The sequence below is a fragment of the Lolium rigidum genome, chromosome 4 (assembly GCF_022539505.1).
Source record: "Lolium rigidum isolate FL_2022 chromosome 4, APGP_CSIRO_Lrig_0.1, whole genome shotgun sequence".
NCBI lineage: Eukaryota > Viridiplantae > Streptophyta > Magnoliopsida > Poales > Poaceae > Lolium > Lolium rigidum.
The window spans coordinates 36,569,144-36,581,953 of record NC_061511.1 but is presented as its reverse complement, the minus strand read 5'-3'; the positions used below and the strand labels follow the sequence as shown (position 1 = coordinate 36,581,953).

Below are 12,810 nucleotides of genomic sequence, written 5' to 3'. Positions count from 1 at the left end.
TCCTCTCATATGATTTATTTTTGGATAGCCAAGTGGCATTTGCTACTAAATATCTTGTGGATGGTTTTATTATTGTGGATGAGTCGTCATACCATGTATGATTGGATTTATGTTATAATATTATTCAAAAGGTCAAGTTTGAGGGTTATTTCTCCATTTTGGATAGTTGGTGTTTGATTTCACCAAGGCATGATCATATGAGTTTCAAAATACTCATAGTTAGTTTTATTCAAATAGTTTGAACTATAATTTGTAATGTAAATGGATTTAGTTTTATGATATTCCATGTATTTAATAAGTTATGATTTAAATAAGAATGTGTGGCTTTTATGCACTTTAGACCCTGTGGTTTACCTTATTTATAAGTGAATTAAATTACACACAAAGGTAGTTGCTAACTTTTAAGTGTTAATAAGTTAGGGTTTGATTCTTAAAGAATGTGTTGTTGTAAATCTAATTCCATTTGATCTAATCCATAGATCAAATCATCTCTACCCAAAACAAGGTTTAGCAAAGATCACAGATGAAGTTTATAGCGCTTGACTTGATGATCTACTTCAATTCCAAGCAAGTCAAGTGAAACTTCGATGATCGTGGTAAGTTTTATTTGAAAGCGCGAAAATCCCCCGGATTTTCTATGCATGAATGCAATGCACTTTGGTGTGCTCTCATTTTGTTGCCTCTAAACCTGGGATATTACACATGTTTCTCTCCGTTGTTCCGGTGCCATCTTAACCATTTCTTTGTTCCGGCGCCTGACTTCCTGTTCGTTATCGTCATGCAGCTACCGCCGCGTTGAGTGGATGTTCTAGTGTTTTCCACCTTTGTATCCATGTGTTGGATCTAGTGTTTCCCTTTCTTGTATCCGGTTGTATGAATCTCTTGTGTACTTGAACCATATATGGTGTACCTTGATCAATTCTATAAATCGTTGTGTTATCTAGTCATGAATCCTTCTTTCAAGCTATGTTGTTATATGCTGTTTGCGGCCATCTTAATATTTTTCCTCAACGGGATGGATAGACTTCCACCACCTCCTCCGCTGGCAGCAGAGTGAAGGTCATGACTCATTGAAGCAAAAACACCACCCGCAACAACTAATCGGTAAACCCATGGGGATCATGATTCATGGATCACCGGTATGGCAGCATAACCTCCAGGCTACTATATTCACATCTCAGTATGGTGCAGCCAATCTGGTCTACTAGGAGCATCTCCAGCCGCGTTCCCCAAACTGCACCGGATCGAACGTTTGGGGACATGTTTTGTTCATGTCGCGTTTGGGGGACGTCGCTCCCCAGTCGTGTCCCCCAATCGCCGCCCCAAAATTTTTTTTATAGGATTTTCGAAAACACAATCATTTATTAAATATAGCATACAAATAAATATGTTTGCCGAGATTGTTTTCAAATTAAAATACAACAAACAATAAAACAACTAAACAAATGTAATAAAAATTGGGCTGGATCAATGTGCCGTGGCATTTGCTGATAATCTTTTGATCCTCCACATATGCTCAACGAGATAATTTTGAAGTTGCTAGTGAACATTGCTGTCACGGATCTCTGCGTGCATGGCGAGGATTTAACACCGCGTTCTGGGACGCGCTGGCGAAGCGGCGGCGGCAAAAAGGCCGGCGAGAGAGCCAGCCACGACGATGGTGCCGACTCTCAAAAGACATAAGCCATCGAAACGGCCGGCAAATCCAACGGCGACGGAGGGGTGGAAGGCGCGGGAGGGAAGGCGCGAACCAACGGTTATGGAAATAGTCACCGACAGGTGGCAGCCCATCTCGCTTTTCGTTGTGTCCGACGTGCCCAGAATGTGTGTAACAGGGACGGGCTCGAAACGCCGGATACCGTATCAGCCGCGCCGAACAAAAAAAGGCTTTGGAGCACGCGACTGGAAAAGTTTTTTGATCCGGCGCGCCCAAATCCCTTTAGAAGACACAGCTGGAGATGCTCTAAGAGTAGACAGTTCCATACTCCGACGCCTTCCTCCACTCCGGCATCCATCATAGTTTGCAAGTACCAGGGTGCAGCTGTAACATTGCTTCTCAATACCCAAAACATGCATTTTAAGCAATCATGCTGTAGGAGCGGTAAAAAGACCAGAGAACTTTGAAGGCCCTCTATGCATTGTCCAAGAGCAAGACTTCTTTTGTCCATTAACCATCAGGCACAACCAAATCATATGCCTCGAGAATAAACATGATCGGCGAAATTCTTGAACCACAACCAGTGGCTATCAGTATAGAATCAGCCATGCAACAAAGACATCGACCCACGAGCAGCGGCAGCATTAGAAGTACATAAATAGCACTGGTTGGATGGACTTGTCGATCGACAGTGGGTCGAGCACTTCTGCTAGTGAAGAATAACGTTGGCGGCTATGATTAAATGAGTCAACGTTAAAGTGAAAACTTGGTCTCTAGTTGCTATGGAAAAAGCACGCTTTGCTAATTTACAACACCACAAAAGGTCATAACTTCATCCCTTGAAGGGCTTAGCAAAAACAAGGTTGTGGCACGACGGGTTGCAGGGGTACTCGCAGTCTAGTTCCTTCACTTCTCTCCTGTCAAAGAACCAGTCTCCAACTGCTTCTGCAATGGTCTGCATGTTCACGAGGAACTTACGTTAGAGCGTGAATGGTAATTACATCATGTAGGACCAAAGTGAAACATCGAGATAATATGTAACAAAGTTCAGGCACACAATCTGCAACATGTGGACATAAAGAACGGATGTAAGAAAAAATGAGAACATTCTTTTTTTTCTACACGGCAAGTCCTCACTGAAAAAATTATCTTATGACTAACAGGAAACCTGTTCTTGTAATTTAAATCTAAATCAACAATATCTAAGACGCCCTGTCAGCTTATGGTTAACATAATTTTGCAACACAAGTTACCATATAGTTTGCCAACTTGACTTGGACATATTTCTTATAGTGCAGTCACACTTTTTTCCATTATTACTAGTATTTCTAATATCTATGTACAATAGAGGATAGAAGTGATACCTTGTTGTTGACTCTAGGAGAAGATGGAGAGTGCCAAGTGAAAGAGTTCAACGACTGACAGTGTATAAAGCAGGAATCGATAAAAATACCCCAGTCTTTTTTCTGCTTCAATTCTCCGATAGCGTCATGCAATTCTTTCCTAAAACCTGCAAAAATTCGAATTGACATAGCAAAATATGTGAACAAACCCTGAAACACAGGTGGTTAATTGTACTGTAAGATGTGCGGTGAATTCTGTCTGTTGAATGATACAGTGTGAATCAACCTTGGAGAATTTCAAGTTGGTTAGGACTACACTTGCTAATATCCAGCTTACAGTCTAGCCATGAATGTTGAGGGTCTGATGCTACTGGTGCCAACACATGTTGTACCTGAAACAAACATTACTGTGTTCACCACTGATAATTCTACACAACAGTAGCATATATGATATAACTGATGGAAAGGATGATAATACCTGCCAGGCATCATATGCTGGATTAAGAATAAATACTGGCGTCCTGATGACTTTTACAACTTCACGTGGAAAGAAGCACTGGCATACAGTTAAAGGGTGGTGTTGAGCATTACATACTTCCATGGTAGCAGGACTGCAAGACTAATGACAAAAATATGGTGGGTGATTGCAATGTCATGTGTCAGCAATGCAGGGACTTACCTGGCCTGGATCCATGCTTGAACTGCAGTGCAAGAACCTCCTCTTCAAATCCTGAAGACGGACAACATCACTATAGAAAGCCCGCAAGGTCCTTTGATTGGAAATGTCTTCTCTGTAATGGAGGAAAGGACATCAGAAGTTAGATAGAACCTGAGGACAACACCAAATCAGCACATTTTTTTATTCTAAAACGTGTTCTTTTATAGGCTTATGGCATAAAAGGATTTAGATTATCAGGAGAATATGACACGGAAGCTATTTTTTCTCCTGAACTACAATGTGAGTTAAAACTTTCAAGTGCATGCAACGTTTCTTCTTATGCAATAGGATCTGAAAGTTCAAACGGAGCCTATGCACCACTCTGGAAGATCAAGGGATGATTCATCTAAGGATTTCAGAATTAGGTGAACAGAATACCCTCTCACTTAACAGTTTCAATTTTGTAGTACTTTAGCTTAAAGACGTCAAAGTGCATATGCTTGTTTTTTTATTTTAATGTTTGGAGATCGATTACTTCCTTCATGCGTGAAAAATTGCATAAAAAATAAAGGCTGGGGGTTGCAAATTGTATATAGAGCAGTCTTTTGAGGAAAAATCCAAGTCAAAGGTGATCTGAAAACATACACATCAAGGAAAAAACCACCATCCGAAAGACACTTAACCCGAGAATCTTTTGGCAGCAGTGCATGAAAATCATCACAGTGAATGAATGTGGCTAACCCACCAGCAGAGCATCCTGTTAGAAAAGCCTGAAGGCTGGAAATATAATATCAGCATCACGTCATCAGTACAATAGTCAAATTCAGGATAAATACAAAGTACATATGATGTAATGGGAAAGAAGGTCAATCAAGATATTCAAATAACACCACAACAGTTTCGTCACAGTTACAAAGACTGATTCACGTTTGAATCATGAGTCCACATTAACATAAAGAAGAAGGGTTGTACTTGCAACAATGACCTGTTTAGCATGTCTGAGCCCTTTCAGTAGAAGTTCATCCATAACTGCTTCCCAGATACGCTGTCCTCTGAAGAAGAATTTTGTGCCATTCTGCAAAGAATGATAGAACTCAACATACCCGTTAAGGTATTAATCAGCTTCTACTGAAAATAGGAAAACAAGACCTGAAACTCCTCTTTGACATTCCCAGAAAATGATGCCCCGTCACAATATCTTATCTTCACTTTATTCCAGTTGTAAAAATCTGCAGCGAGAACCTCAGAATTATGGGTGATTGAAGCATTACTATACCAAAAGATAACGACATTACTGGTGATGTGAAAAGAATAACGTTTCCATATTTTTGGTGAGCAATAAAATCAAGTTCATCAGCACAAATGGACAAATAAAATAATATGAAATGAAACAGAGCTCATCAGCTCAGATTTAGCTCACACGATACAAACTATAAAAACAGAGAAACTGAATTCGAGTAACTTATTTTATTACTTCAAATAAACTAATTATACAAGCATACTGTTACTTATATAGATAATGTTAAAATATTTTTTTTTGTCAAAACACAGACCATAGAAAAATGTTGTGCTTGGTGCTTGCATCAAATACTACTTTCAGATTGTGCTAACATTGGAACTTATTGATTAATTAAGATACAAACAAATTAGCTGCATCGCGCCCTTGTACGTCGATAAATGAAATGGACAACTGAACTAAAGAGTAGCTTGAGTCAAACAAGGGTTGACTCTAAGATCTATATTAAGCTAAAATTTAGTTACCTGGATTTTGATCTTGATCATCACTCAACATCCCAGCAAACTCAACCTGACTTTCCATGTACCGTGAAGAACCCAAGATAGATCTCTGGCGTGAAGCACATGACTTCAAATTTCGGCACCAACCTCCACCCTGAAGCTCATAGAGCACGGTAGAAACAATTCAAATGAAGCATTTGGTGTTTGGGACAACTAAACACAACAACAACAACAACAACAACAACAACAACAACAACAACAACAACAACAACAACAACAACAACAACAACAACCAATTGCTACGACAAGAAACTACACTGCGGACTATGTTTCACTGCAGATGAAGAACCCTACGGTGCCATTAGCCATAGAAAGTCACATCGCTATATGCATGGGCGGAGCCACCACCGGGTCGAGGAGGGTCGGTCGACCCGGCTCAGAAATTGGGGAAAAATAATCGGCACCGAATCTGTACAGGGGAGCGGACTCGTCAACGCCCAGACCCTAACCCCGCGCCAGGCCGAGACGGCGAGACCCCCATCCCGCACGACGCGAGTACGCGACCTAGCCCCGCCGTCGCCACGCCCCGTTCCGGCGGCCCGCCGCCTTTCCCCACCGGCCCGCTGCCGCCTTCGTCTCCAGTCGCCTCCCCCTGCTCAGCGCCTCAGCTCGTCCCCATCTCCGACTCCAATCGCCTGGCCTCTGCTCGGCCAGTCGGCCCTGCCCAGCTGCCCCCAGTTCGGCTCGTTCCCGGCTGCCTTCGATGGACGCCGACGAGGAGGCTCGCTGGATCGAAGAGGAGGCAGTAGAGGTTGATTAGTAGCTCAGTGGCTCAATGATTTGATGATTTGCTATGTTGAGAAAGATATATTTGCCAAAATTGATGACAAGAAGATTATGCTACGTTTCCATTCCTATAACAACCGTAGAGGTCATCTTCCGCGGGGCTTTTGTCTTCCAAACTTAGATGCAATTTAATGGTATGATACTATCTTATCAAAATGTAGCTCTATTTTGGTGTTCTTGTTTTTTATAGTTATTTTGTTGTTGTACTTGATGAAATATGCAAATTGAATCTGTTTGGACCTCTTTTGTTGATAACATTTGCTCTTTTCTGTCAAAAAAAAATTTAGAGCTTGGTTTCGACCCCCCTCAGTTCAATTCTGGCTCCGCCACGGGCTATATGCTAATATTACCCGAAAATGACATGGTTTGCAAATAGCCAAGTAATGCCTAAATTTTTTCCAACACTGTCCTGATCCACAGATTCTTATCGTCAGGGAAACATGAAAGAACTTTCTCGGTGACAACTAATTCTTACTTGTTATCAGTAAATTCGGGTACCTAAATTTCTAACTCAGAAACCTCGCACAGTTCCAATGTCCAAGCTAAGCTGGGCATCAAGCTCCAGTTGGAAAACGGATGGTTCTGTATAAAAACATTTCAAGAATGTGCACCTCCAAGTGGATGAGCCAGCTCTGAGATCCAGCCCCTGACCCCCTCTGCAGATGGTACCCTGGCGCGCTCCCGTCCAAGCACACTGCATCGGAGATCACAATCCACGGCAGAAGAAAACACGGTCAAGAACTGGGAATTTACAGTGAAGCGCGAAACGTACCAGTACACTAGTTCACTATGATAGCAACGAGAAACTGAGAGAGAAGTACTCACGCGCGCCCTTCTCCTCGGCGCGGCGGACGAGGGTGAGGCCGACGAGGGTGGGGCCGGGGGCGGGCGCGAGGGGCAGGGAGGCGTAGTAGGAGAGCGAGAGGAGGAGCGCCGCGGCGAGGAGCGCGACGGCGAAGGTGGCCGCGACGGCTCCGCCCCGGCCTCGGCGGCGCCACCAGAGGCGTAGGTGGCGGCTCGCCGGGGCGGAGGGCGACGGCATGCGGGCGGGCGGCGGGCGGCGGGCGGGCGGATCTGATGATCACGCGGAAGCAATTCCGACGGGAGTGGTCGGCACTGCGGTTCTGCTTCTGCTTCGAAAAACTATACTAGCATACTACGTGTTGATCTCCGAAAATTATTGTACACGACAAATACTCCCGTATTTATTGGTTTGATTGGCCATTTATTGTGACAAACGTAAATACTTTCCAAAATTATCGTCACGTTTTGGTTTCTGATAAATTTTCAAAAAGGAAAGGTCTGATTCGGTTTTGGTAATGATTAAACCATGCCACGTTTTTTTTGACACGAGGTGGAACTTCTTTTGCCTGCAAGGCTGCAACCCGAAGCATGGGACCTCCAAAACTTATGCAAAAAAAATCCAAAAACCAAATAAATTAAAAAATGTTGATGCATTGTTGATACAGTACATATCTACCGTGCCAAAAAAAAATTAGTTACAAATTCTAGTCGCAGTTTAATTAATAAACTGTACAAATTGGCAAGAGGAGGAGGAGGAGGCAGCTGCTGGCGGTGGAGGTGTGGCCGCCTGTTACGACAGCAGCTGGATGGCCTTCTCGAGGCCAATCCACTTGGCCCGCTCCTCCAGCTCGGAGACAGCTAGGATGCGTTGGATGGCCTCCTCTTAAGAGAGCTCGGCCTCCATCGGCTCGTAGTCGAGGTCATCCTCGTCATGTGATGGCTCTTTGACGTGGTCGAACTCATGTAGTCGCTATAACTTCTCAATTTTCAGCTCCCAAGTGAGATATTCTTCAACATCAGGACCTCCTTCAAATTTGGGTATTGAGAGCATCTCCAGCCGCGTCCCCCAAACCGTCCCCCAAACCGCGCCGGATTGAGCGTTTGGGGGACGTGTTTTGCTCGTGCCGCGTTTGGGGACGTCGCTCCCCAGCCCGCGTCCCCCAAACGCCGCCCCAAATGAATATTTGTGCAGGAAAATAAAGGTTTTCATTCAATTTTGATTATATATTACAAAGTTTGAATGAAAACGGCTAGATTTCATCTAAACCTAGGCTGCCGACCGCCGGCGGCGCGTTCGACGGCCCCGCCCCGTCGTCGCCTCCCCTACGCCGCAGCTCCTCCCCGCGCGCGCCTCCTCTCCTTGCGTTCGGCGGTGGCCGGACGGTGCCGCTCCCGCTGAGTAGTCCTCCTCCGCCCCTCCTCGTCGGGGCCGGCGGAGGGAGAGCTCGACGGCGCGACGAATCTGCGCCTCTTCGCGGGCACGGGCGTCGTCCGGAGCTTCTTCTCCGACTCGAGGACTCGACGAGGGCGCGTTGCCGATCGGCCGTCTCGTCCGGGTGCGGGCGTCGTCGTCGGACCGATCCGAACCCGTCGTCGTCGTCGTCCTCCACCTCGGTCTCCTCCGCCTCGGCCTCCTCCTCCATTGGCGCCTCCTCCTCCACATCGGTTGGCGCCTCCATCATCGCCGCCGCATACGCGTCGGCCGCCGCTAACTGCTCCGCCCGCCTCCCCATAGCGCCGTAAGCGCTGACTCCCGCTGTCGACGCTCCTCCGCCGTCGCCTGCTCGCTGGAGCTCGATCGACTCACGCCGCCGGCGCTCGATCGAAGTCACGCCGTTCGCGGAACGGCGCGCCGCTCATCGCGGCGGCGCCGGCGCTCGTCGGCCCATCGCCGCTCCATCTCCTCCCGTGCCGGCGCCGCCGCGCCTCTTGTCCCGTCGAGGCGTCGAACGCCGCAACGGTGTCGCACTCGCTGCTCCCGCCGCGGCTGCCGCCGCGCGGCGCTCCTCGGTGCGGAGGCGAGGGCGGAGAACGCCGCTAGATCCGCCGCCTGCTGCGCCTCACGCCGCTGGCGGGCCTCCTCCTCGAGTGCCTCCTCGAGTGCCGCACGCCGGCTGCCGGCTCGTCAATGGAGGAGACGGCGGTGGAGGGAAGTGGCCATCGCCGGGCGGTTCGCCATTGCCACGCGGTGATGGAGGAGACGGCCGTGGAGCGACGAGGGCCGTGTTTGTTACCGGCGGGGTGTGGTGGCTACCATTGATGAGCCGGGAGACCTTTTATAGACGCCGGCGTCGGGAAGAAAGCGCGGGAACGGACGAGAAGAGGCGGGGAAGATCGCGCGGGAACGCGGGCGGTGGCGTGCGAACGCCGGCGACGCGTGGAGGCCGCGCAGCACCGACGAGGCGTCTCGCCACGCCCCTCCGTCGCCATTAAGGCAAAGATGCCGCCGTGTGTCACCTGCGCGCGAATAACTTCCGTCGCGAGGTAGGCGACGGTTAGGTTAAAATTAGCCGTGCCGGCCGACGCGTCGGCCCCGCCACTCCCGCCTCGCTTTTCGTTGTGTCCGGCGTCCCCGGAGCGTCCCACGTGGGACGGGGACGGGCTCGGGCGCCGGACACCGTATCGGGCCGCGCCGGACAAAAAAGGGCTTTGGGGGACGCGGCTGGAACGCTTTTTTTGTCCGGCGCGCCCCAAATCGCTTTGGGGGACGGTTTGGGGGACGCGACTGGAGATGCTCTGAGAACTTTGGCTTACCCAAATCATCGTCTTGCTGATGTGGAGGGACACGGCGGGCTCCAAGTTCAACAAAACCACGACCACGGTTACCACGTCGAACACCACGACCAGCAGCAGGTTGTTGTTGTTGTTGTTCAAAATCTCCATGAACACTGTCCTCTTCTTCAGGTTGTTGTTGTTGTTGTTGGGTCAAGTTCTCAACAGCTAACTGCAATGCTTGAATACAACGCTGAATATCGGTCACTTGAACTTGAATTGCATTGACAGTCTCATCATTAGTGTCAAGCTTCTTGGTGACCTTCTCAGTATCAGCAGCAAGTCCTTCGCCATGTGCGCGTAATTCACGTCGCGTCCCATTGCGAAGAGCTTCATACTCCCTCCAAGAAACAATATCAGCTTCATCCTTGTTTTTCTGGTCAACAACTTTAGCATCACTAGCAGATATAATTAGTAGGTTAGTGCACTAAAACAAATATATATGATGGTACTCTCACAACTCACTCAAAAATTGATAAGAAAAGAAAATCTTACCGATCCAAAGTGAATTAGTATTGCTTACCACTTGTAGTGACAACTAGTGCACGGATGTAGCGAAGCGAATATCAAGGATAGAAGAACAATCACACGACAAAGCAGGATATATGTGGGGTTGTAGGTGGGCTACCTATTTGCACCAATAACAACCTCTAGCGCTGACCGTAGACAACTAATAATACTCACACAAGGCGATAAATGTGGCAATGCAACTATATGGATGAAAATGTTGCAATGCACTCGAGAGACGCTAGCAAAGCTCAACGGGACAGGCACAAGATTGCTCAACTACAGGTGCAGTAAAGTAAACTTAGGCCTTCACTTGATTCTACTAGCACTTCGCTTTTCTTTTTATTTTATTTTTACACACACCACAAGGGATCTCCTTTCGTTTCTTTTCAAAAAAAAATTTGATTTTATGACTCAACTCCTTGTAACACGGCCAACAGATAATGCAAAGCACCAAAACCCTAATGAGTAGCATGTCGAGCGGTAAAACTAGTCTCTTCTGGGGAAGTTCCTAGTCACTTATATCGAAAGGTTGTGTCTATGGTTGGGAACAAGCAAACTATATGATATGTGTACTCAGAGCAACAAAAACCGTAAACTAGATGATATTGAAACACAAACCCTAGACAATCTACTAGACGGAAGAAAAAGATACGCAAAAACAGCTACGAAAAGCAACTAAAGCTCGAAATTAGTCCAATCTAAGGCCATGGCAAACCCTAACCCTAATATTTTTGGCTTTTTCTGGATAGGAAACACTCACAACTCAACTATGGGGTGGATTGTGGATGGCTTACCGAGGAAACGCAGAAATCTGATACCAAGATGATAAGGGCTTGCCCGATCTTCTTAGTAAGCGACGGTGGATGTGATGAACACAACGGAGATAACACGATGATGAAGTGGACGATAACTTGTATGATGCAACGAGTCTCTCGATTGGTCCCTGTCGCCAATGCAACAGCTCTCAACCCTGCAAGATATTCGCAACTCCACACACTTGCGCACGTAGCCGCCGACCACGAAGCGCTAAGTTGCAACCGTCTAATTCCCAATGGAACAGCAGATCACACAAGACTTTCGTAGCAAAACACCAAATCGATGTAGATTGGTGTAGAGATTCAATAGAGTTGCAAAGCAATCAACTATGAACTAGGGTTTATCTTAAACATGGTCTAAACCTAATTTGGGGGCATCATGGCACTTATATAGGGGTTCAGGACGACCAGGAGTCGAGAAAATACATTAAAAACCGATACAAATCGGGATCTGGTTGAGACTGACTCGGACACGGCCGGTCTGGGGGCCTGTCGACCGGGCCAGGGACCGGGTAGGCCGGTTGGAACCGGGCCTGGCACCAGGTGGTGACCGGACTAGGGGTCCAGAGCCCCTGGATGGTGCCCGGTGTGCACCGGTCCAAGGTCCGGTCGTCGCCGGGCTGATCCGGCGTGGCGTCCGGTCGAACCGGGCGTGGGACCGGGCCGACCGTCATGGCGGCCGGTCAGAACGGGGGTGGCGCCGGCCTGGACATCGCCTTCTTCCCTCGCGCATGTCTCCCTCTCCTCCCTCGCGCTTCCTTGGGATGTCTTCTGGTCCAGCTTCATGTCCAGCTCCATATCCAGCTTCACGTCTAGCTGCTCCTCTTCTCCTCGTGTGATGCCTGCTCCATCTTCGTACCTGATTATACATAAGTAACAGGACTTAGGCAGTATAAAATTCTCATTAATCAAAGTATCATTTAGGAACAAGTTCACATGTTGTTTGAGTAGTTTTGCACGAGCTCTTGTCATAGGTCCAATCCTCACTTCATTGGACATGAGATTCACATCAGCATTGTCTTCATCTTGTAATGACGGAGGTAGTAGTTCGATTGGGATGTCCTCATCATTAACTAGTGACTGATTTCTGATTTGGGAGTATTTGGCTTCTCGTGCATGGAACTAGTCTGCAGTAACATAGCTAGCAACATGAAGAGAGAGTGGGGGATTTGAGGAACAGGACTAGATGACATGCTGACTCGGTTCCCGGATCACATATGTATGTCTGTTGTCATGCTTTATGTCTCTGCTTGGAAGAGCTTTTGTTGAACATAGATATGGGGCACATATTATAACTATGTTTCTCAACAGTACTATGTTTCCTAGCTACTACTGTTAGCCTCGATTATGACAATTTGGCTGAGAGATTTGATATTTTATATTGTGATTTGTCTTTGATTTATTTGCTCAGAATTGACTTGAATATGTATGTTAGTGTTCATGTTAATTCAGTTCCATATGCTAGCATGATGCTAGCTGCTGATTAAAGTTAGATAAATGGATGTTTGTGCTTGATTGCTTCTGCATACGCTTATGATGACCAAGTCCTGCCATCATTTTCGAAATTAAGTTTGATGTTGCATTATTCACTATCATTGAAGGTGGAATTGCCTCGGTAGCATTGCTATATGTATTCTTTATGTCTATAAGCAACTTGTAGTGCATCTA

The 12,810-nt window shown here is 46.8% G+C and overlaps 1 protein-coding gene across 1 annotated transcript in view; it reads right to left on the bottom strand.

Moving 5' to 3' along the window:
* Positions 1 to 2,440: 2,440 nt before the first annotated feature.
* Positions 2,441 to 12,810, bottom strand: part of LOC124646897 (pectin acetylesterase 5-like) — a 21,155-nt gene continuing 10,785 nt past the window's right edge. Inside the window, exons 3-15 of the mRNA XM_047186939.1 lie at positions 11,833 to 12,001; positions 9,800 to 10,193; positions 7,067 to 7,315; positions 6,853 to 6,935; positions 5,420 to 5,549; positions 4,808 to 4,887; positions 4,644 to 4,733; positions 4,304 to 4,428; positions 3,680 to 3,791; positions 3,479 to 3,556; positions 3,287 to 3,392; positions 3,022 to 3,167; positions 2,441 to 2,612 (exon numbers count right to left, since the gene is read on the bottom strand). Of these exons, the coding sequence (XP_047042895.1) occupies positions 2,490 to 2,612; positions 3,022 to 3,167; positions 3,287 to 3,392; positions 3,479 to 3,556; positions 3,680 to 3,791; positions 4,304 to 4,428; positions 4,644 to 4,733; positions 4,808 to 4,887; positions 5,420 to 5,549; positions 6,853 to 6,935; positions 7,067 to 7,315; positions 9,800 to 10,193; positions 11,833 to 12,001 (1,885 nt within the window). The 3' untranslated portion in view covers positions 2,441 to 2,489. The remainder of the gene's footprint in view (positions 2,613 to 3,021; positions 3,168 to 3,286; positions 3,393 to 3,478; positions 3,557 to 3,679; positions 3,792 to 4,303; positions 4,429 to 4,643; positions 4,734 to 4,807; positions 4,888 to 5,419; positions 5,550 to 6,852; positions 6,936 to 7,066; positions 7,316 to 9,799; positions 10,194 to 11,832; positions 12,002 to 12,810) is intronic.